Raw genomic sequence first — 22,217 nt, forward strand, 5'->3', positions numbered from 1 at the left:
CTTTTCTTTCTCCAAAGAGATTTATGAGTGAGAAAAGGATAACACAGTCAAGATGGTGTTGGGTATGTTAAGAGAACTTCTGTACCAGTTTTAATGGCAAACTGGCTCTGAAACATACCATACAGAAGAATAAAACAGACACTTCCTATGATGATAAGGTGAGTTAGCATGACAGCTGGTTCCTTTCCCCAAGATCATCGCCAGAAGAACTAGAGAGTGACTCTTCCTTTGTCCCTCCAAATGGAGAAAGCTGTGAAAAGCCCTGAGATAAGTGGAATAGGGGTTAGGCTGGGTGAACTGGTGTGAAGAGTGGTGGCTATGGCCCAGGGCAGGAAGAGAACTGTTAAGGTTGGCTCCTGCTTCTTCCCCGACACTGGTTCTCAGAAACCATGCTTTTCTGACAGCTGCAGCAACTCAGACCTCTCTCTGTCCCTGTGTCATCAAAAGTAAAATCTAGGCTGTGTTTGAGAGGTCTGGAGAAAAACAGGTAGAGACTGACTAACTTTGGGCAGTTAGTCCGACAACCCCCAGGGCTGAAGAATGGTAATCTAAGGAGGATATCTCCTCTTAATGCTACTTATCTCTGCAGGTCAAAGGGTGAAATGCTGATCTGACAGTTACTTTGTGGGATGAGTGACTGAGGCCTCCTAGCCTAGGACTCATCCACTGCCATCCCTTGTATTCATGGGAACTGACAAAAATTGAGGTTTGGCCTTCTGTTACACACAGTGTGTGACAGAGAAGCTGACAGCCCAAGCGGAATATAAAAGCTCATAGGCTAGAGCAACAAGACACAGGAAGAACACAACTGTTTCGAAAGGAAAACAACAGTGTATTAGATCAGAAATCCTATCAGAAGCAGGTGTTTCACAAAAGATAATCCAGTAATTTTAAATTAGCCTGATAAATATTCTAAAGAAGATATTAGCAACATAAAACCTGAATATAAGATAAAAAAAGAACCAAACAGAAATATTAGATATAAAACCTAAAACACGTAAAGAACTCAATAGATGGGGTAAATGGCAGAATGGATATATCTGAGAAGTAAATTAGCACATTTCTAATTTCTAGATTGAGGAAATCTAGAAACCAAGAACAATGACATAGAAAATAAAGAGAATCAGAGAAGACAAAAATGCTTTTTATTTTTTAATTAAAGAAGAATCTTAGATTGGAAAGGTCAGACCCAAAATAGTGAAATTTAAGAATATCAAGACAAAATATTGTAAAAGCTTAGAGAAAGATCAGACCACATGTAAAGAAACAAGATTTAGATGGACATATTTTCCAAATTAACACTAGATGCGAAAGACAAAGGAACAGTGATTACAAAGCATTTAAGGAAATGATTTAGAACCTAGAATATTATATCCAGCTAAACTGTCATTCTTGTTCAAAGTCATGATCAAAATAATTAGGATTTAGGAATTTTACAACATCAACAGCCATACTGAGAAGTGCTGGATGAAACATTTAAATAAGAGGCATGTTACAAAAAATATGTGAAGTAAAAAGGTAGTCAAATATAAAACATACCTGAGTAAAGATTGTTGCTGTTTTAGAAGCTAAAAAAGACAATTTGTCTATCTTAAGCCAGAATCAAAAGTCTCTAGGTATTAGAAACTGATGGGGTTTGGGATGGGGGAAGAGAAGGAAGAGAAGACCAAAAGATAAGAGACCTTGCCAAAGTTCTTATTAGTGGGGAGTTATAAATCCTATTTTTTTAAAAAAAAGAAAGGATTAAAAACATCAAAAGTTAGAACAAAATATTTCAAGCAATAAAACTATATCAATCTATTCTTCCAAATATATTGATAATTATAATAAATGTAAATGCACTAAAGTCAACAGCTGAAACTCAAAGGTGGACATATGGGATTTTAAAGATTTTATAAGAAAGTTTAAAATAAGACAAAGGTTGGAAAGAACGTATGTAAAATATGTAAAATATGGCAAATGCTAGCAAAAGAAATCTAGTGATACTATATTATTATCATCAGATAAAATAGATTTTAAGACAAAAAGCATTTTTAGAAAATGGAGAGGGTCAAGTAAGGATAAAATGTTCAATCAAGACAGAGCAATTTTAAGCATATCCTAATAAAATAGTCTCTAAATGTCTATAGCATAAATTGATGGAACTATCAGGAAAAATTTTACAAATGTTAATAATACTGATTCTATATAGATCCAATAATTAGAGATTCTACATATAGACCAACTGATTAGAGATTCCCAGAGATTATGTGGTAGAAAGCCTCAAAATTTCAAAAAATAGGTATCACCAGTCCACGCAATTTGACCAGAACATATTTAAGACAGGTTAATACAAAACTATAAATTAAAAAGTCATGTATTTGGACATACAAAAACACACTACTAAAAAATTATAATGGAAATTAAAGAAAATATTATAATGGAAATTTAAAAATATGTAAAACTAAATGATAATGAAAATACTATGTATAAAAAAGCTGTGGGATTCTATTAGGTACCTATATCACATCAAAAAACTTACTTATACTCTAGGAGGGTTTTCTCAAATGCAGACAAAACAACATCTAACTCTGTGATGTCACTGCTTTTCTTTCCTTTTAGACACCAAATACGTACACCGTCGGAAGTATCTAGAACATTAAGATAAGCCAATTTAATATACCAATGATCAATAATTTGACTCTAAGTCCAGGGTTCTGAAAGGCTTCAACAGAAAGCATGCCACTAAATGGCTGAAAATAGCTACAGCTGAAGCAGCACATGGGCGGAGATATACTCACTTCTCTATTCCAGTGCAGTCTCTCAAACCTGTCTATACAATCACTCTGTACTGCTGTCTCCTTGGTTCTCCCATTTCTGCTGAAGCAGCCTGAAGCACTGCTGCCTTTTAATTACTTTGCTGTGCCTTTATTTAATAGCCTGCTGCTATCCAAACACTGCTGGTGATCAAGCTCTTCTTTATATTTTCTTAATTTTAACCTACCTAATAGGCCACTTCTAGAACACATAAAGATTTCTCACTGTATTAGATAGTTATAGTAATATATAGTAAGATATTAACAAAATTACAGTATATTCATTCATGAATGAAATATTCATTCATTAACATGATACTATATAATACTTAGAATATGGTAAGATATGATGACACAAGGATATAATCCCAGTAGGGTAAGAAAAACTCAGTAAAAGGATTAAAGAGTACAGACAAAAAAACATGGTGGTTATTTTGGGGTGATGGAATTATAGGTGATTATCTTCCTTTTCATTCTTTCTAAATTTTCTAAAATAAACATTTTTATAACAAGAAACAATATAACTTCTATTCTAAAAGAATTGAAGGAAAGAAAAAATGCTTTATTTTCCTCTCAAACATTTTTCAATAAATTTTGTGTCAATAAAAATGATTCAAAATAACAAATGAACCTGAAAAAAGTTATGCTAAATGAAAAACCTTATACAAGGTACAAACTACATGATGTATAAAAAGAGTATATTCTATATGATGAAAAATTAAAATGGATTAATGGATAGGTGATAAAGCAAATATAATACAATTTAATAGTAAAATCTAGGTGGTGTGTATATAAAGATTGTAAAATTCTTTCACCTTTGTTGTATACTGAAAGTTTTCATGATAGATGTTGGAAACAGTTACTCCAAAGTCATATATTTTTAACTGTTTAAAGTGGCAGTTTTACATACTTAGAATTTGCTACTTTAACAAATTAAGTATTTTTTAAATGAAATTCTTGAATGATTTTCAAAGCATAAAACACTGTTCTGTACCTGAGTCTGTGTCTTCACTTCTTGATTTCTTCCTTTTGGTACGTAACATTTTCTGAGTTTTCTACAAAAAAACACAGCAAAGAATTTTACTTAAGTATTCTTCTCTTAAAAGGATTAAGACAGTATTATCAAACACTGTTAGTAAATATTTTAGCTACAATTCTTATTTACTTCTAAGTTAATATATTATATAAATTACTTAAATTAACATAAGGAAACACTGAGAAAAATGAAACTGTCTCAAAATAAAAAGTAAACAAAACTTTCAGTTGGCTTTTAACAATGGTTGCCTTGGAAGACGGTGAACCTTTATTATTTAAAATAATGTGTGGAATCAGCTCAATTTCTAAAGCTATGATGGAAAAACAACTGAATGAGCTCTCCTGCCATGAAAAACCATAAAATGGGGTGGGGCTGGCAATTTTATTTAGGAACTGGACTACAGGCCAAACAAGACTAGGAAACTCAGAAAGCGAACCCTGTGAATGTCTGTCACCCTTCTCCCCACTCCTGGGAACAACTCGCAGACAGCAGCACAGCAAGCTTCAGTCCCAGCAAAGCACAGTAATCCTCCCACGGAGGAGGCGGCCACCCGAGTACAGCAGCTGCAGCACCTGGAATGACTGCTCAGAGGAGAGCACAGAAGTCCAGGAGGGGTGCTCTGAAAGTCTGACTGAGTGAGTGCGCTCCACACGTGCAGTGAGACAACATAAAGTTTACCAGAAGCGGCCACGATAGGGTTAAGAAAATCACAAGTAATAGACAAGCAATGCTGGGGGAAATTAGATGTAGAAAATGCAGAGACTTCATTCAAACTAGTAGAGCTAGCAGAAAGACTGTAACTTAGAGGTGAGAACCATACTCTAGAGCATGCAATCTCAAATGGGGCGACACTGTTCCCAAAGGGGCAAAAACTGATTCTTAGGAGGAATGCAAAAATAAAAAAAATCTTAGCTATTACAATGGTTGTAAGCCTCCAAAGAACCCAAGTACATAAACAGATAATGCAGTATACTTGTGGCATCAAAATTTAATTGTGTGTGGGGTGGTGGGGGAGATTAAGAGAAAACAACATTTAAAAAGGATTCGTAAGGAAGACAATCATGACTAAGGACTGAGAAACACTGCCCTAGAATGAACCAATCTCTGACCAGATTCACCAGGGACACAGTGACTGGAGGTTTAGCTAAGCAAAATTCTAAGATGATCCCCAGTGACTTGTATGACTTCCTCCGCTTGAGTGTGGGTGGCAACTGTGAATAAGATGGGATAGTCGCTCCCTTGATTAGGTTACAATATATAACCTAACGCATGTAGCTAACTCCATGTAGCCAAATGAGAGATTCTCTGGCTTGCTCTGAAGATACAAGGGCCACGGGACTAGGTCCTAAGGGCAGCCTCTAGGAGCTGAGAGTAACCCCCAGCTTCACCCAGAGAGAAAACAAGAACCACAGACCTACAACAGCAAAGAATCAAATTCTACTAATAACTTGAATGAGCTCAGACGAGACCAAGACCCTGAGTCTCATATGAGTTTCAGTCCTGGCTAGCACCTTGATTTCAGCCTTGTGAGACCCTGAGCAGAGAATCCAGCTAAGGAAATCTAGCCTGGACTTCTGGCCTTCAGAAACTGTGAGATATAAATGTATGATGTTTTAAGTCACATAGTGTGTGGTAATTTGTTATGCAGCAACTGAAAACTAATACAGAGGTTGAGTCCCACTGAGTTGGAGAGGCTTGGAAAATACCTTACGCTTTTCACAACTTGACCCTAAAGAAGAAAACCAAGTTCAAGCTGATCAGCCAATAATCAAGCTACCTATTAGAATAAAAGTCAACATTATTCAGAAGTTTACCAGAATTCTGACTCTCAATCTATCAACAACAATGTCCAATACACAATTAGAAAGAATTAGAAAGTACCAGATTTAAAATGTTACACAAAAAATGTGATCTGGAGTCAAGACAAAAAAGTACTCAAACAAAACACTTTGAGATAGCTGATATCTGATTTAGGAAAGAAAGACTTTACAGTAGCTATTATAAATATGTCCAAAAACAGTAAAGGAAGCGATGGTCTCAGTGATTAGATAGGGAATTTCAGTAGAAACTATACTAAAATAAATACAAAATCAAAATTAATAAAGGAAATTATAGAACTGAAAAAACATGTAGCTATAAAGAAAAAGTCATTAGGTGGCGGTTTCGTTTCTTGTGGTTGCTGTAATATATTACCACAACTTGGTGGCTGAGAAAAACAACAGAAATGTATTCATTCTCCAACAGTTCTGGAGTCAGAAGTCTGCCATTTCAATGGGCCAAAATCAAGGTGCTGGCATAAAACATTTTAAGAGCTTGATCAAAAGATATTATATGTCAAGAATCTTAAAACAGAACACATATGACCCAGAAATCTTATTGTAGCAATTTTTCTTCCTAAAGAAATGATCAAAAGCGCACACAAAAATTTACCTAGAAATTCATCAAAGTACTTAAAATTGTTTAAATTGCAACCATTAACTAGTAAGAGCTGAACGAAGCTATGGCACTTTCATGAATGAAATATCATGCACTCATTAAATTATTGTACTATTGGACAAGAACATGGTCCCACTTAGGGTGAGAAAAGCTCAATTAAAGACTGAAGAGTATAGACCAAAAAACATGGTGGTTACTTTTGGGTGATGGAATTATAGGTGATTTTATCTTCCTTTCCATACCTTCTAAATATTCTAAAATAAACATTTTTATAATAAGAAAAATATAAAACATCTTTTTTTAAAAAAACTGGAGGAAAGAGAAAATGCTTTATTTTCCTCCTACACATTTTTCAATCAACTTTTTTTTCTCTCTAAGGGGATGGCAGACACTCTCTTACTGGTTGACTTTGTGTTACCAGGGTCTCTTTTTCAACAGAGGATTTGGTACTAAGGGGTCCCAATTAGGAGTGCCCAATTCAGCTGGTTTCTCTGAAAGTTCTGAAGATTCTATAGCTAGAACAGTTCCATCTTGTGTATACTTACTTTCTCTGCTGGTTTACCTATTATTATATTACTTTCCTTATTGCTTTCAGAGTCCTCACTAATGGGCTTGAGTTTTCTTCTTGGCTATGTCAAGAAAACAGCATTACTGATTTAGAAAATAAAAATGTTTAACATTCTTATTATAATACTGCGTTTCCCTGAAAATAAGACCTTGTCTTATATTAATTTTTGCTCCAAAAGACGCATTAGGGCTTATGTTCAGGGGATGTCATCCTGAAAAAATCATGCCAGGGCTTATCTAGTTCGGTCTTATTTTCGGGGAAGCATGGTAGTAGATAACCATCAAGTCCACATTTCTCATTTCTAAACTTCAAGACTGAACATAACAGGGAGATTGACAGCATGATCAGTGGATAGGATGGGAAACCTAGATTAACGAAAGCTCCAAATAAATACCCTCAACAAATCAACCTGCCTTTGTAAATCACAATCTAAACGCATTACATGACCGCTAAAATTGACAAGTTACTTGGATATGAGACCTCTGTAATGCGGAACACTTCAGATATAGAATATTTCACTTATTTAAAAAGTACCTTCTAAAACATAATACTCTTTCTCTATGAAAAATGTTGCTACAGAACATTTTTTTCTATTTGCATCCAATCTAAACAGGCAGGATATGAAATGTCTTACAAAATCAAGTAGAAGAGAGAACACTCCTACGTACCTTTTTTGCACTAATTTTTACAGATTCGTTTTCACTTTCTTCAATGTCAGAAGTGTTCGAACTGTGCCAAAGAACAAGCCATCAATATCTTGTAATACATTTCATTTCTATTCATGTCTTCTAGAAGTTGTTCATCAAGCAGGAAAATAGGCTCAATTTAATGAGATTTCCCACTTGTCCTAGGCAGACTGCCACCTTCCCAGATTATTGGTCACCTCCCACATCTTCCCACACCCAGGCCACACCACTTTATCCTTGGTAGGCAAGTAGTGGTGTGTCCTTCCTGCAGCATCACGTGGTCCTGTCTGAGAACAGCAACTTCCTGCAAGTTGCTATTCTCAGGTTTAGGGACTACGTTTGTACTAAAAACTACAGGCCTAAGCCCATCGTTAGGTGATATAAAAAGGAACACCTTCTTCTGTCCTTTGAATTGGAAAGAGTAACCGACACTTCTGATGACAGATGAGAGTTCTTCATTTCATTCAATTCAATGCAACAAACATTTAAAACCAACTTCAAAATACAAAGTGCAGTGAATACAATCACTTTGAAAACGAAGAGCCTTCCTTTAAAGGGGTTCACTGTCTTGCAGGAAGAACAAAGATAACGCAGAGTGACGACAGCGCAATGGACAGAAGATGTGGATGCATGGCTGGGAGCATCAGGAAAGACATCAGGGTTAAGACACTTGAGCTGACTTTTGAAAACACTTTTCCAGGCGAAAAAATAAAGGGAAGCGTATTTAAGGTAGGAAGAAAAATGTAGAAGAGCTGGCACATTTAGAAAAATGTAGAAGAGCTGGCCCACTGACAGAGTACAGATAGAATGTATTGTTCAAGAGAAGGTAATACGAGGGAAGAGATCAACGGATATGACCAAGGAGACGGCACGGCAGCCATAGCAGCGTCTGCTCAGATCTCCACACAGCGGCCACCAGCCCGCAGCACAGCGTGAGCAGAGACTCTACACTCTGGAGAGTCTCCACCAGTAACTAAACATGGTGAGAGCACGGCCCCTGCGCATTTCTGCCCAGTCCAGCACTCCTCTAACAGGACTTCTCCCCAGAGCTCCCGAAGGGGTTGGCTAGAACTGCGCGAGCTTACATTGCAGTCTAAGGCCATCTCTGCCCAGTGCTGGCTCTTCCACCTTTCACTTTCACAGATGTTACTAATAAGCCTATTCGATTCTAAATCTGCCTCTGTCTGATTTACCTGAGGGTCCAAACTGGCAGAGGCCTTCTAGGCCACACATACAGGCAACGGTGAGCCCCTAAAAGGTGGTATCTCACCCTTGTAAGACTTGCATTTCAGAAAGATCCCGCTGGAAGCTGTGTGGGCAGGAGGGTAAACAGAGGAGACCAGGCAGGAAACTACTGCAGGGGAGAGTAGCTAGTGCCTAAACTATGGCAGCTGCAGGGAGGTAGCAGCGTACGGAGAGGAAAAAAGTGGATTCCTGAGGTGGTACCAGGCTGGAATAGGATTGGTCACAACGGAAGATACCAGGAATGGTCCCCAGTCTTGCATGACTGGATGACAGCAGGACCAGTAACACAGAGACACTGTAGGAGCTTGTTGATACTGGATGGGGAAGAAAAGGACTGAGCTTCGTTTTGTCTTTGTTGAGTCTGAGCTGTCTGTGAGCATCTAGGGAAATATGACCGATATGCAAGACATCTTGGGCCTCGGGAGAAAGGCTGGGTAAGACAGAGACTTGGGAACAGTGGCACATGGAGAGCTAAAACCCTAAGAGTAATACGGTGGCAGAATCACCTACACATAAAGAGGAGACGGAGGGAGAGGGTGGGAACAAAGAGTTTACACCCCTGGTGAGGATTTGGGGCCTAGATGCTGATGCCGCCATAAGTCCTGGGAAATGTTGCTGGCTTCTCTCCCAGTGCATCCCTTCTGCCCTAACTTCCTTTTGTATCCATAACAAACCCTGTCTAACTTACCCAAACAACGGCTTTTGTTTGGACTTATCACACCATCAACACCAAGATTCCCGAAAATGTCCCTACTGTTAAATGCAATGCATGTGTTCAGTCCTTACCTTATGTGCTTCTCTACATTTGATCCTCCTGACTGCACACACACACACTCTCCTCGTTTTCTCCTAGTTTTCTCTCCCCTGTAGCCACTTTTCTTCTCTCCCCTTTGCAAGCTCCTTCTCTACCTGGACAGAAGACGTCGGGTTTCCTTGCGGTTGGTGCCAGGCCCTTGCCCGCTCTCAGGCTGTGACCTCTCCCTGTGCGCTCTCTCCATGCCCACAGCGCCACACCACCTGTGTTTACAACTTCAGTTGGAACTCCAGCTCGGTCCTCTCCTCAGAGCTCCAGACCCATGCACACAACAGCCTCTTTAACATCTCCACACAAATTCATGGCCGACTCATAATAAGGGGTACTCACTCTCCTAGTAACCCCTCCGTTAATCAATGGCACGATCATCCGTCCATTCATACAAGCTAGAAAACCAGGAATCCCTGACAGCAAACTCTTCCCCAGCCTCCTATATCCAACCCATCACTAAGCCCCGGTGACTTGCTTCCTATTTCTCAAACCCATGCCCTCATCACCATCTCTGTCACAGTTGCCCTCATCCTCCCTGCCTGACTTCTAAATAGCTTCCACACTGGTCTCTCCATTCCATTCTCACCTCTCAAATCCATGCTCCACCCTGCAGCCAGAGCAATCATTTATAAATGCAGACCTGTGTCTTCAACTGCTTAAGATGATGACAAAACTCCTTACCAAGTTTATTAAATAGGATTACGTATGGCTACAAATGGTAGAAAAGACACCGCCAAAGTGGCTTAAACAAGATACTTTATTTCCCTCTCAACAGAACTTGAGACAATTCAGGGCTGGTATAGCAGCCCCACCAGCATCAGAGACCCAGACTCCTTCTACCTTACTGCTTCCTTTTCTCAGTACACTTTCTCAGAAAGCCTGGTGGTTACTCAAGCTCCAGCTGTCACATTCCATTCCAACCATAAGGAGAAGGAGCAAAGAAGGGCACACTCCTCCCTATAAAGATACTTCCACAAGTTGCAGATACTTCTTTGGCTAAAATTTAAGTATATAGAAACCCTGGTTGCAAGAGAAGCTAGAAAATATATTCTTTACTCTGACAGCCATGTATTCAGCTAAAACCACACATTTTATCACTAAGGGAGGGGAGAAGACGTTGGGGTAGAACTAGCAATCGCTATCAACAATGACGTTCAAAGCAATTACCATCTGGCAGGGTGTTTACCCCTTTCATTTTTTTTACTCTGGGGCATCTCAGATTATTAGTCCCACAGACTCACCGTGCTTCTTCCCACTACAGCACCTTTATACACTGCTATTTACCTCATATGGAATGTTCCTCACCCTGCCTCACCCCCCGAAATCCTACTCCTAGTATCATGCCCTCCCCATATGATTTGTCAGTAGTTCCTCACTAATATGCTCCATGAGGACAAGGATTATGTCCATTCTGAGTTATTTTAACCCAGAGCCTGTACCTAGTTAGTGCTTAATAAATTCTTGTTGAAAAAAATACCACAAATAATAAGCACCATTTGAAAGTTTACTATATTCAACCTATTTTAAGAGCCTAAGAGGATAAATTCTTCTTGAAACAATCATATAAGGTAGGTTGTATTATTATCCCACTTTCCAGATGAAGAAACCTAGAAATTAAATGTCCAACCACTATGCTGTACACCTGAAACTAATAAAGTATTGAATGTCAACAGTGATTGAAAAATTAAAAAAATATAAAGAAAAATAGTTGGGTCTATACCTTATATCTTACAAAAGGATAAAAAGGATCAAGGATTTCAGTATAAAAATAAATCATATAAGTTCTTTGAAAGAAAATGATTAACTATGAATCAAAATCCCTAAACCCTAAAAGAAAAAGTTTAATAAATGTATCAATGTATCTATACAAAAAGAAAAATATTTCTGTGTGGTAAAAAACACCATTAGGTATTTTGGCAAAAGATAGGTGGACAAACTAGTAAAAAAAAAATCTAATAAGGTGAATAAATAGGGTTAATTTCACTAATGTTTAGATGAAGTCATAGAAATCAAGAAGAAAATGACCACATCTACTAGAAAAATGAAGAAGACTATAAAAAGTACAGAAAAAGAAATTCAGGAGCTTTTAAACATAGGATGAGATGCTGCTCAACAGTCTTAAGAAAAACACAAAGCAGAACTAGACTGAGATAGATCAAAAGTGTTATCATCTTAGCAAAAATCCAAGTTTGATATCACTATGGTGGCAATGCGGCAATAACTGTATAAATTAACACCATTTCATTTGACCCAGGATTTCCTGTAACGAATATATCCTTTAGATATCTAGGCAAGAGTATGAAATGGCACGTGCACCAGGTTAGTGACTAACTATAGCACTTGGGGACAGTAGAAGACTGGAAAAAACCCCGCTGCCCATCAATATGGGATGGAGTAAACTATCCATATGCTGGAATACTTGCAACGTGAAAGAGAATGAGAAAGGTCCATGTGTATCAATACGTAAAATTTCCAAAATATATTAAGTGAAAAAAGGTAGGTAGCAAGGTATACTACCTTTTCTATACAAGGTTAAAAATGTGTATTCTTAGTTTTGTGTGAATACAAAGAATTCTGAAAGGACACATAAGAAATTAATAGTGGAGGAGAGGGAAGAAGTGGGTGCAGGAGCTGAGTGATGATAAAGAGAGAAAGACTTTTTATTAAAACCTTCTTATATTTTTAAACCATGTGAATGTGTTGCCTATTCAAAAAAAAATTCCTCTTTAAAACTTACATCCACCACGGTTTAAAATGAAGTGTGTGTTTTTCCAAATATTTGGCTTTTATTGCTGATGTTCAGTAACAGAAAAACTGGAGTCTTTACAAGTACTGTAAAACTTCCCTCATGCAGATAACCTCAGAGAGACTTTCTCATTTAGATTTCTGTCTAAGTGGAATATTTGTTCTAAAAATGCAGTTTTGCTACTTTCACAATATATTCAATAACTAGAACTGACCTATTACCTAATAGAGGTCCTTAAGTCAAAGATTTGTTCTAGCTAATAATTTATAATTAATATGATAGTTATTGAAAAGTTCTTCATTATAGAATTTGCCCTCAAGTTGTCTCTATGGAGTCATTTTTACATGATTTACTTGACCATACCTTCATATAAATTTGTAAAACTCAAACCGATGCTCCTTAGGGACAACACATTTAAAATATACAACATATTTGTAATTATCAGCCTGTCTTCCCTACTCTCACCTTGTACTAGAGAACATGTGTTTTGTGATAGAGAATTTGTAAATTAAAGAGACCTCTGAAAAATCACCTAAAATTCTATGCTCATAAAACCGTTTCCTCCGTTTTTTGTTTTACCTCAAAGCTAAACCACCTTCACAGGCAATGTTTTCTAGGATAATCAGGGGTGAATTATATTTTTTTTGGTTATTAAATTAGACTATTTTTATTGAGGTGTAACTGACATATAACATTATGTTAGTTTCAGGTATACAATGTAAAGATTTGATATTTGTATATATTGCAAAATGATCAGCATAAGGAGTCTAGTTAATATCTGTCACCACATACAGTTACCAATTTTTTTTCTTGTGATGAGAACTTTTAAGATTACTCTCTTAGCAACTTTCAAATATACAATAAACAATACAGTATTATTAATTACAGTCACCATGTTATCTATTACATCCCTATGGACTTATTCCTTTTAATAACTGGAAATTTGTACCTGTAATTATTATATGTCAATTTTTGAAAGACTAAGTTTTTATGTACCACTTCTCTTAAGGAAAAACATAAGTTGGCCCAACACATCTTTTAAAAACTTTAGCTTTATAAAGTTTTATCTTAAAGAGCTTCTCAGAAATCCCATTAAGCATGAATAAATAATTGCTTGAACTATAACCGTACCTTCTTTTTGCTTCTTTTCCTTGAGGAGTTGAAGGGATAAATGATCTGGAGTGTTTGGAGAGTTCGACTTCATCAGCATATATAGCCGTGCTATGTAAAGGAGGCTCTACAAAAAGATTGTTTTTAAAAGTGCAACTTTAAAAGTTTACCAGGAAAAGTTTAAGTTTGTTCCTTTACAATGGAGTACAAAGCAATCTTGTTTAAATGGCTGACAAAATCAGAATCAATCATACAATCTGTTTTCCAAATGTTTTGATCTCACATCGCTATAATGAAAAATTTAAATGATCTCACTAATAAATACATGGATATTTATCAATTATAACCTGTATCACTGTACTTACATGAGAAGGTTTTAATTAGATAAAAGACCAACATAAATAGGAACTCTGGCGTTCTCTTTCCTCACCGATGGAGCACTGCACTGCGTAGGAGACCACGGCATTTACTATCAATGCCAAGGCTTGGAGGGCTTGGCACACTCCCGCTTCGCCAGTGCCTCAGTGCCTAGCCCAGGGCAGGCACTCCCTGCGTGTGAATGAATGGCCCTGTGGGAGGGATTCAGTCCTCTCTCACTTCTTGTCCTCTCTACTTGGCTCTGCATTGCTAGAGCCTCTAGCTAGCATAAAAAGTTAACTTGAATAAAGAAGAAGATAAAAGAGAAGACCAAACGACCCTGGTGGAAAGCCGTAGAGGAGATGCTGAGAGAAGGACTACGCTCCTACCTGCTTAGGAAAGAGGAGTAATAGGAGCAACCTCAGCACGCTGGGCTGGGCTGAGGAGAGGGGTAGGGAGGTAGGTGGCCAGTTGTGGTGGAGTTGAATTGCTGCAGGGAGATGCCGGGTAAGAGCCGAACAACAATTTCTTTATGCTCAAATTTTAGCATGACAGTGCACATTTAAATAACTGTTTTCAAATAAATAGCTGCTTAAATAATGAACATTATCAACTACACAATTTCAAAGTTAGTAATATACTTATATTGCCCTCAACTAGGCAAAGGGATTTATTTACGCTACTACTATGAATAACAAGGAAAAAAGAAATAGCTCAATCCTGAATTTTCATATGTAACCAGTCATACAAACTGCACTCTCAGAACTCAATATTAAAGTGGTAACGAACCAGGTGCTGTCTGGTGGCTCAGGTGGTTGGTGGCTCAGCGTCAGCGCTGTGCTCCTAACGCCAAGGTAGCCAGTTCGATTCCCACATCGGCCGGTGAGCTGCACCCTCTACAGCTAAGATCGTGAACAACAGCTTTACATGGAGCTGGGCTGCCGGGAGCAACCTGAGCCATCCTATGCTACCATGAGTGGCCAGTGGCCAGTGTGAGTGGCTGGCAACTGGCGAGAGCTGCCGTGAGCTGCTGACCTGGCAACCAAGTGCCTCAGTCTGGTGGAGCGCAAGGCTCATAATACCAGCATGGACCAGGAAGCTGCGTCCTACACAACTAGACTGAGAAACAACTTGAACCGGAGTTGAATCGGAGTTGGGGGGGAGGGTAAAAAAAAAGATAACCCAATTTAAAAATGGGTAAAGGATTTGAATAGACACGTCTTCAAAGAAGATTAACAAATGGCCAATAAGCACAGAAAAAGATGCTGAACATCCACTGTCCTGAGGAAATACAACTCAAAACCACAATGAGACACCACTTCCCCGTCCAGTAGCAGTAGGATGGCTATTATCAAAAAAACAGAAAACAAGTAAGGATGTGGAGAAATTGAAACCCTTGTGCACTGCTAGTGGAAATGTGTAAAATGGAAATGTGTAAAATGGTGCAGCCCCTGTGGAAAATGGCACCTCAAAAAATTGAACACAGAATTACCATAAGATCCAGCAATTCCACTTATGGGTATATACCCAAAAGAAGTAAAAGCAGGACCTTGACCAGATATTTGTACACCCATGTTCAAAGCAGCATTATTCACAATTGTCAAAAGGGAGAAGCAACCCAATGTCAACTGACCGATGAATTCATATACCGGGGGTGCCAAAAAAAATGTATACACAATGTATACACATGACTTGTATTCATCTTTTGTTATCAGTATATACTGGGTATTACAATTTTAATACAGTTTCAAGGTAAGTGACTTACATCCTAATTTTTAAACTATGTGATTTCTTTTAGATTCAGATCTTCTACATTCAGATTCCTTTAAAATAATTAAAACATTTTTATCAAGTCATAATATATTCTGGTAATAATTACTTTATATCTTATAAAATGTAGTACAATATTTTCTTTTGACCAAAAATTAGACTGAAAAACATTAGATACCAAATTAAAAATATGTGAGGGGGTATATATTTTCAAAATTCCCTTAAAACATATACCAGCAAAAATGTCTGACCTAGATGTGGGGGCAGCTGGCACTCTCTGTATCACTTTTACTCTGAAGTGGCCAGTGACAGAGACAGAAGCATTTCCATCTGGACAACTCACACTCCGGGTCAGCCAGGGACTTCAAGGAACACAGGAGAAACTCTCCCACTGGCTCTCCTGAAGGATCCTTTGCCTCAGTGTGTTTAAGAAAAGGGAAAACTACCCCTCTTCTTCTCCCTAAATTAAAGTCCCTTACTGAATGACTCTATTGGTGGTATGGAGTGAGAAATATATTTTATATTCTTCTTGTTACAAATATTATAATAGGTATCCTAATATGACCAGCTTATTAACAAATGCTACTAGAAGTGTTCCACTTTGATCATGTTTAAGAGTTCTTAGTTCCAATGTACTTAGAAGTGAGAAAAATTAATTCAAATTATCAAGCACTCCCCAGAACATTGTATCAATATGCAGACAAGTTGATTTTTATATTTGAAGATATTTCTATATTTGTATTAGTAACTAGTCTAAATGTTGTTGCTTAAACTACTTTCAAGTTTTTAGCATAAAGGTTTAAATACTAACCAAAGTTTTCATAAGGTTCTTCATCTTTCTCATTTTCACTCATCCTGCCCATGCTTGAGATATCAGAATTGTCAGGAAAATCAAACACATCAGCGGGCTTAGGCTGTTGGCCAGCTTCCTACAAGCGAATAAAGTCAAAGTCATTCACTTGGCTTTAACGAATAAGTACATCCCAAACCGACTTCCTAAGCAAGGGCACTCCTGCCAGCCCTGCTGCCTGAAGAAGATCCTTAACACTTTGGGGGGCAGACTCCTCGGGCAAAATTCTTTATAAAGGACCATAGAATAAATATATTAGGTGCTGCAGACCACAGGGTCTGTGTCACACTGACTTGACTCGGCCTTCAGTGTGTGAAAGCACAGAGCAACAGTGCAGAAAGAACAAGCATTGCTATGTTGCAATAAAACTTTAATTACACACCCTGAAATTTGAATTTTATTTCATTCTCACATGTCACAAGAGTAGAAGAGCTGCCCTCTGAAGGCTAGGGTTAGGGCAACAGGTAGGGAGAGACCACACGAGACAGAAACCCCGGGCAAGACAGAGCAGAGAGAACTCCCTGAAAGTAGTAGGTACTCTCCGACATCCTTCCTATGTCTGGACGTGAATTGCCAATGCCAACTGGTTAAGCCCTTGAAAATAATTTGAAATTAGCTATCAAGAGTGTTAAAGAAATGTAGCTGCTTTTAACATTGTTATTCTAAAACTCCACCCTAAATTAAAACTATGTGGACAAAGTGGAATATTATAAAATCATAAACAGTTGTTTACAACAAAGAAATGACTATAAATGAAAATAGCAAAATACAGAAAGTTGTACAATTGTAAGTAATGTCAATTATCCAAATAAAAATAAAATCAAGCTAGGTCCAAGAAAAAAGATTCAAAAAGTTAACAATGGTCATTTTCTCCATTATACTGGAAAAAGTGGGAGCAAGAGGAAAATACTTTGTCACTACAATAAAACACTGAGTTTACCCAGTGAAGTCTATGAAACTCTGAGGTTCCCACAACATGTCAGTTCTTCTGTATTGTTATAAGAAAATCACATTAAAATATAAAAGATCACTTACATCTTCTGTGGAATGTGTTCTTCCTACAGTGTTGTTTGAATATTTCACACTATTAAACAGCAAAATCACACAAAAGAGTTAGGAAATATTTTTTAAATAACTAGGGAAAACACCATTAACTTGCAACCCTTTCCAAGCATTTTCTTTCCAAATTATATTCCCCATTACTTGCACTAATAGTGTGCACCCAATGAAATTCAGATTATGGTAAAATCGTTTTAGAAAGTAGAACCCAGATTTCACAAATTTAATTGTATTTTTATAGGTCAAATCATGTCACCTATATAAAACAGCACATCGCTCTCTCCCTCAGGGACGTGGAAAACTCCTACTCCGGCAGCTATCCTGTCCCTGAGGTCCCAATCAGTAGCAACGACTGTCTCTGCAGATTTGAGCAGAAGGGAGGTACACCTGACACCCATTCCATCCTGTCCCTGGCTCTTGGCCGTACATCTTCTCACGTAACAGTCCTCTGAGGTAGAAGTGAACCCCATGTTACAGACGTATTTTTGCCCAAAGCAACACAGCCAAGCAGGAGAGAAGCCTGCACTAAAATCTGCATCGGTTCAAATCCACATGTGGCCCGCTTTGCACCCCTTCTTGCCCCCTCCACTGGGCAATAGGATAAAAATGCCTGTCTTCAACAACCTGAAAGTAAACAGATGGAACAATAGTGACTAGAATAAAAATTGTCAATAAGAGAGGCAGGAAATAACTGTCAGTGAGCATGTACTGAGCTCCGCTGGGTACCAGGGCGCTGGGGTGTCGGCACAATACCTACACATCCCCAGCTTGAGAACAAGCCATGCAGACACCCATTGGTGGGTGGCGAAATCAGTTTCGTGTGTCTGAATCAATATTTCTTTGAGTAATTTTTTATTTGATGTAATTTCAAACTTCCAGAAAAGTGCCAAGAACAGTATAAGGACCTTCTGTACACCCGTTGCCCAGGTCCACCAAGCACTTACACGGTCTCATTTGCTTCCTGTGTACAAATGCCTATGGCAACCTGGACACACTGCGCACCTTTAGCCCGAAATACGTGTGTCTTTCCAAAGAAAGGGCCTGGTCACAGCACAATTTCCAAATCAAGAAATTTAACGCTGATAGGATTATGTAATCCAGTCTATATCCAAATTTCATCAACTGCCCCAGAATGTCCTTTATGATTTTTTTCTCCTCAGCATTTAAAAAGGAAACACGAGAACATAAAATGTAAGATTGCACTGGACATAGTATTTTCATAAACCTTTTGTTATATATGTGTACGTGCACAACTGTGATGTAAAACATCATAACTGTTAATCGTAGTGAACAAAAAGTTGGAAAACTGTTGAGAGCTGTGATTTTCAAATGTCAGGCACCCGAATCACCTGAGGGCTCGTTACAAGATTCCAGGTTCTGCTCCCTGAGTTGCTGACTGAGTAAGTAGGTCTGGGGCTGAGTCAGAGGGTTTGTGTTTCTAACAAGCTGCTGATGCCGCTGGTTAAGGAATCACACTTTGAGAACCACTTCATTTGATTCTCAGACCTGAAGAAGGTAGAACTGGTATTCACTTTACGGCATTTATGGTTCTGGGGTTCAAAAGTAAAGTGACTTATCAGTGGTCACACAGCCAAGTAATAGAAATAGGACTAGAAGGCAGATTACATAACTTCTTAAACTCCACTGTCTTTTGCCTTGTCTGTGCTCAAAAAAAAAGGTCATGTTTCCTCCTTACCTTAGGCGAGGAGCACGGTAGGGCTTCCAAAAGACGGAAACCTCTGTGACACCGTATGTAAAAATGTTGGTGTATGCACAGCAGTGAGTTTTGGGAGGAGGGAGGAACAGATTTCATGGATCTCAAAGGTGAAAAAATGTTTTACATGTATTTAATATATATTGTATATAAACAAAATACAACATTTTAAAATATAAAATATGTAACATTTACATATAACATATAACTAACAAAGCTAACATATAACACATATAACATAATACGTAACATACGTTATCTTTGTGAGACAGTTAGAGAAGGGATGAATCAAAAACCACTGGCCTACAAGATCAAATTTAATTTTCGTCGGCTGTGGTTCAAGGGCCCTGTATTGTTTCCCCAACTCCTTTCTCCACTGGGGGAAGAGTTTCTTTAAAAGTTCTTCCCCACTGGCCACAGAAGTGCAATGTCGGTTTATTCCCCCTCCCTGCTGCGCCCAGCGCCAGCCTTTGCCCCACGCTCTGCTCGCTCTGCTCGGCTCGCCCTCCACCCTCACCCACAGCGCCAGACGCCGCCTTCTCCAGGCAGTCTTCCCAGACCCGGCCCGGGTGGAACTCTCCAGTGGGTGACCTCGTGCCTCACACGCAGCAAGCCCGGACAGCGCTGGGCCAGGACCACACCGGGCCTTTCAATTCGCTCCCGTCACCGCCCGCGGGACCGTCGACAACGAGGCCACCAAGACCAACCTTTCGGAGAGCAATTCTGCAACCAATTTTTACACGCGTGACCTTTTTGATTAAAAGGTTACGAGACTTACGGTGCTGGTCACATCCCAAGCATATACATGCCGAATCGCCTTGTGGTACATTTGACACTAATACTACTGTATGCCAACCATAATTTTTTAAAAGAATAATTGTAATTGCTTGGCCCCTCCTGGAGTGCCTGCCCTTCTTAGTGATACAAGCGCCAGCCTCGCGGCCCCCGCCCCCCCCGTGGAGACTTGGTTTAGCTGTACAGGCTGGGGTGTGGGTGGCGGAAACCGCGAGGCTTTGAAAACAAGACCACGAGGCAGGCCGGGACCCTCGCCACCGGGGCCTGTGCGCCAAGCGGCACGGGTGTTGTCTGCAACATGCTGAGGCTACTTGAAACTACAGGCCCACAAAGTGACGCGAACACGAGTTAACGTTCTTCCCTGCCGCCCCGCACGGCTTTAAACTGGGACTCCTGTAAGACCCACGGGATTCGGACGAAGCTGGGACTATAATTATCTCCCTTCTACCGACGCGGAAACCACGGCCCTGAGTCACTCGCCGCCAAGTTCCGCGGCGGTACCGCCCGGGCGCCTCGCTCGGCAGCACCGCTCGGGGAGGCAAACACCGCCGCAGGAAAGGAAGACAATAAAGCCGGTCTCCAGCCCACGCTCCCAGCGCCCGCGGCACTCACCTCGCGCGTCCGGGGGTCCGCACCCGCCGCCACGAAGCCATCCGAGCCGACCGCTCCGCCAGCCGGCGGAGCCCACAAACTTCCCGCCAAACCCCGCGCCGCTCCGAACCGCCAATCCGGGCTTAGCACACGCGTACGTACGTCAGACGCTTGCACCCGGGCCTCAAACTGGCGGGGCGCAGGGCTCCGCCCCGTTCTGGAGCTCGACGGAAAATGCGGCCTGGCGAAATACGAAACCGGAGCTGGAGTCCTCGCCTTACAACCGGTCGCTAACGGCCCCTGAACCAAGAAAGATTTGCCGGGCTTTCCCTCCTACCCGTGCCCTGAACCAGTTTTCAAAGGCTCCAAAGCTCTGGAGCCACCTGGTCCCGCCCACAGGGGCGGGGACGGGGAGGGGCCAGTGTCAAAAACTGGGATGGGCACTGGCCAATAAGGGGCGGATCCAAACCCAAGGTTGGGGGCGCCTGCTGCTTAGGCAACTGTGCAGTTGTCTAGTCAATGCACTGCGGAAGAGACGGGACTTCCAGTCCGCCGCTGCCCTGAAGCAACGGTGTGAACGTAGCCTGTTATTTTACTTCTACCCCACTTACGTCTTTCATCAGTGGGGAGGACCCCTTCTGGAGCTAATATTCTCTGATTCTTCCCTGTTTAAAAATGTATTACCCAGCAAAAGAATAATGTTGGATCCATATCACATCGGAAATAAAAATGAACTTAAAATGGATCAAACACGTAAACCTAAGATCTGAAATTGTCAAACTTTAGAAGAAAACATAGGGCAAAAGCTTTGTGACATTGGACTTTGCAATAATTTACTGACTATGATGACGCCAAAGGAGTTTGGGATGATGAAAACGTGCTGGAGATGGATAGTGGTGGATGGCTGTGTAACAATAAGAATGAATGTGCTTAAGTAGTGGCACTAAGTTGTACAGTTAAAAGTGGTTAAAATGCTACATGTCATGTATATGTTACCACAGTAAGAAAAAGTACTAACATTTTATGCATTAAAAGGACATAAAATAATGTAAAAGTAAAAAGGAGCACCCATGTGCTCATTACTAGATTAGGAAATAAATCATTATCATTCCTTCCAAGGATCACCACTCTTTTGATTTTGTGTTTATCATTCCCATGCTTTTCTACCTGATGTATCCCTGAATAATGTATTAATTGTCATATTTGCAAACTTTATATAAATGATATTTGGTACATATTCTGCAAGTGCTCCTCACTCAAAGCTATGATTTTTAGATTTATCCACATTGATGCATGTAGCTGTAGTTCATTCATTTTCATTGTCTTTGGAGGGTTAATATACCACATTTTATTCATCCATTCTCCTGTGTATAGATACAGCCGTTGTTTTCAGTCTTTTTTGCTTATTACCACAATGCCGCGCTAAACATTTGTTTGTCTTATGGGCACATGTCTAAGAATTTCTCTATGGATAGACTCAATAGTAATATTATCGCCTCATCATTTAAAGATATTTTCAGCTTTACCTGATAATGCAATTTTTACACACTGTTTTGTAGACTGTACAATTTACACCCCTATCAGCAGCATATAAAAGTCCCTTTGGCGCCACATACTTCTTGATACTTAGAGTTTTTAAGACTTTCAAATTTTT

The 22,217-nt window shown here is 39.5% G+C and overlaps 1 protein-coding gene across 1 annotated transcript in view; it reads right to left on the bottom strand.

Moving 5' to 3' along the window:
- The window catches only part of CENPU (centromere protein U), a 35,371-nt gene extending 14,703 nt beyond the window's left edge, over positions 1-20,668 (bottom strand). The window contains exons 1-8 of the mRNA XM_081046409.1: positions 20,585-20,668; positions 17,440-17,488; positions 16,366-16,483; positions 13,449-13,554; positions 7,504-7,564; positions 6,813-6,896; positions 3,790-3,850; positions 2,522-2,630 (exon numbers count right to left, since the gene is read on the bottom strand). Coding sequence (XP_080902535.1) covers positions 2,522-2,630; positions 3,790-3,850; positions 6,813-6,896; positions 7,504-7,564; positions 13,449-13,554; positions 16,366-16,483; positions 17,440-17,488; positions 20,585-20,625 — 629 coding nt within the window. The 5' untranslated portion in view covers positions 20,626-20,668. The remainder of the gene's footprint in view (positions 1-2,521; positions 2,631-3,789; positions 3,851-6,812; positions 6,897-7,503; positions 7,565-13,448; positions 13,555-16,365; positions 16,484-17,439; positions 17,489-20,584) is intronic.
- Between the last annotated feature and the right edge of the window lie 1,549 nt (positions 20,669-22,217).

This window comes from Rhinolophus hipposideros (genome assembly GCF_964194185.1).
Source record: "Rhinolophus hipposideros genome assembly, chromosome: 4".
Classification (NCBI taxonomy): domain Eukaryota; kingdom Metazoa; phylum Chordata; class Mammalia; order Chiroptera; family Rhinolophidae; genus Rhinolophus; species Rhinolophus hipposideros.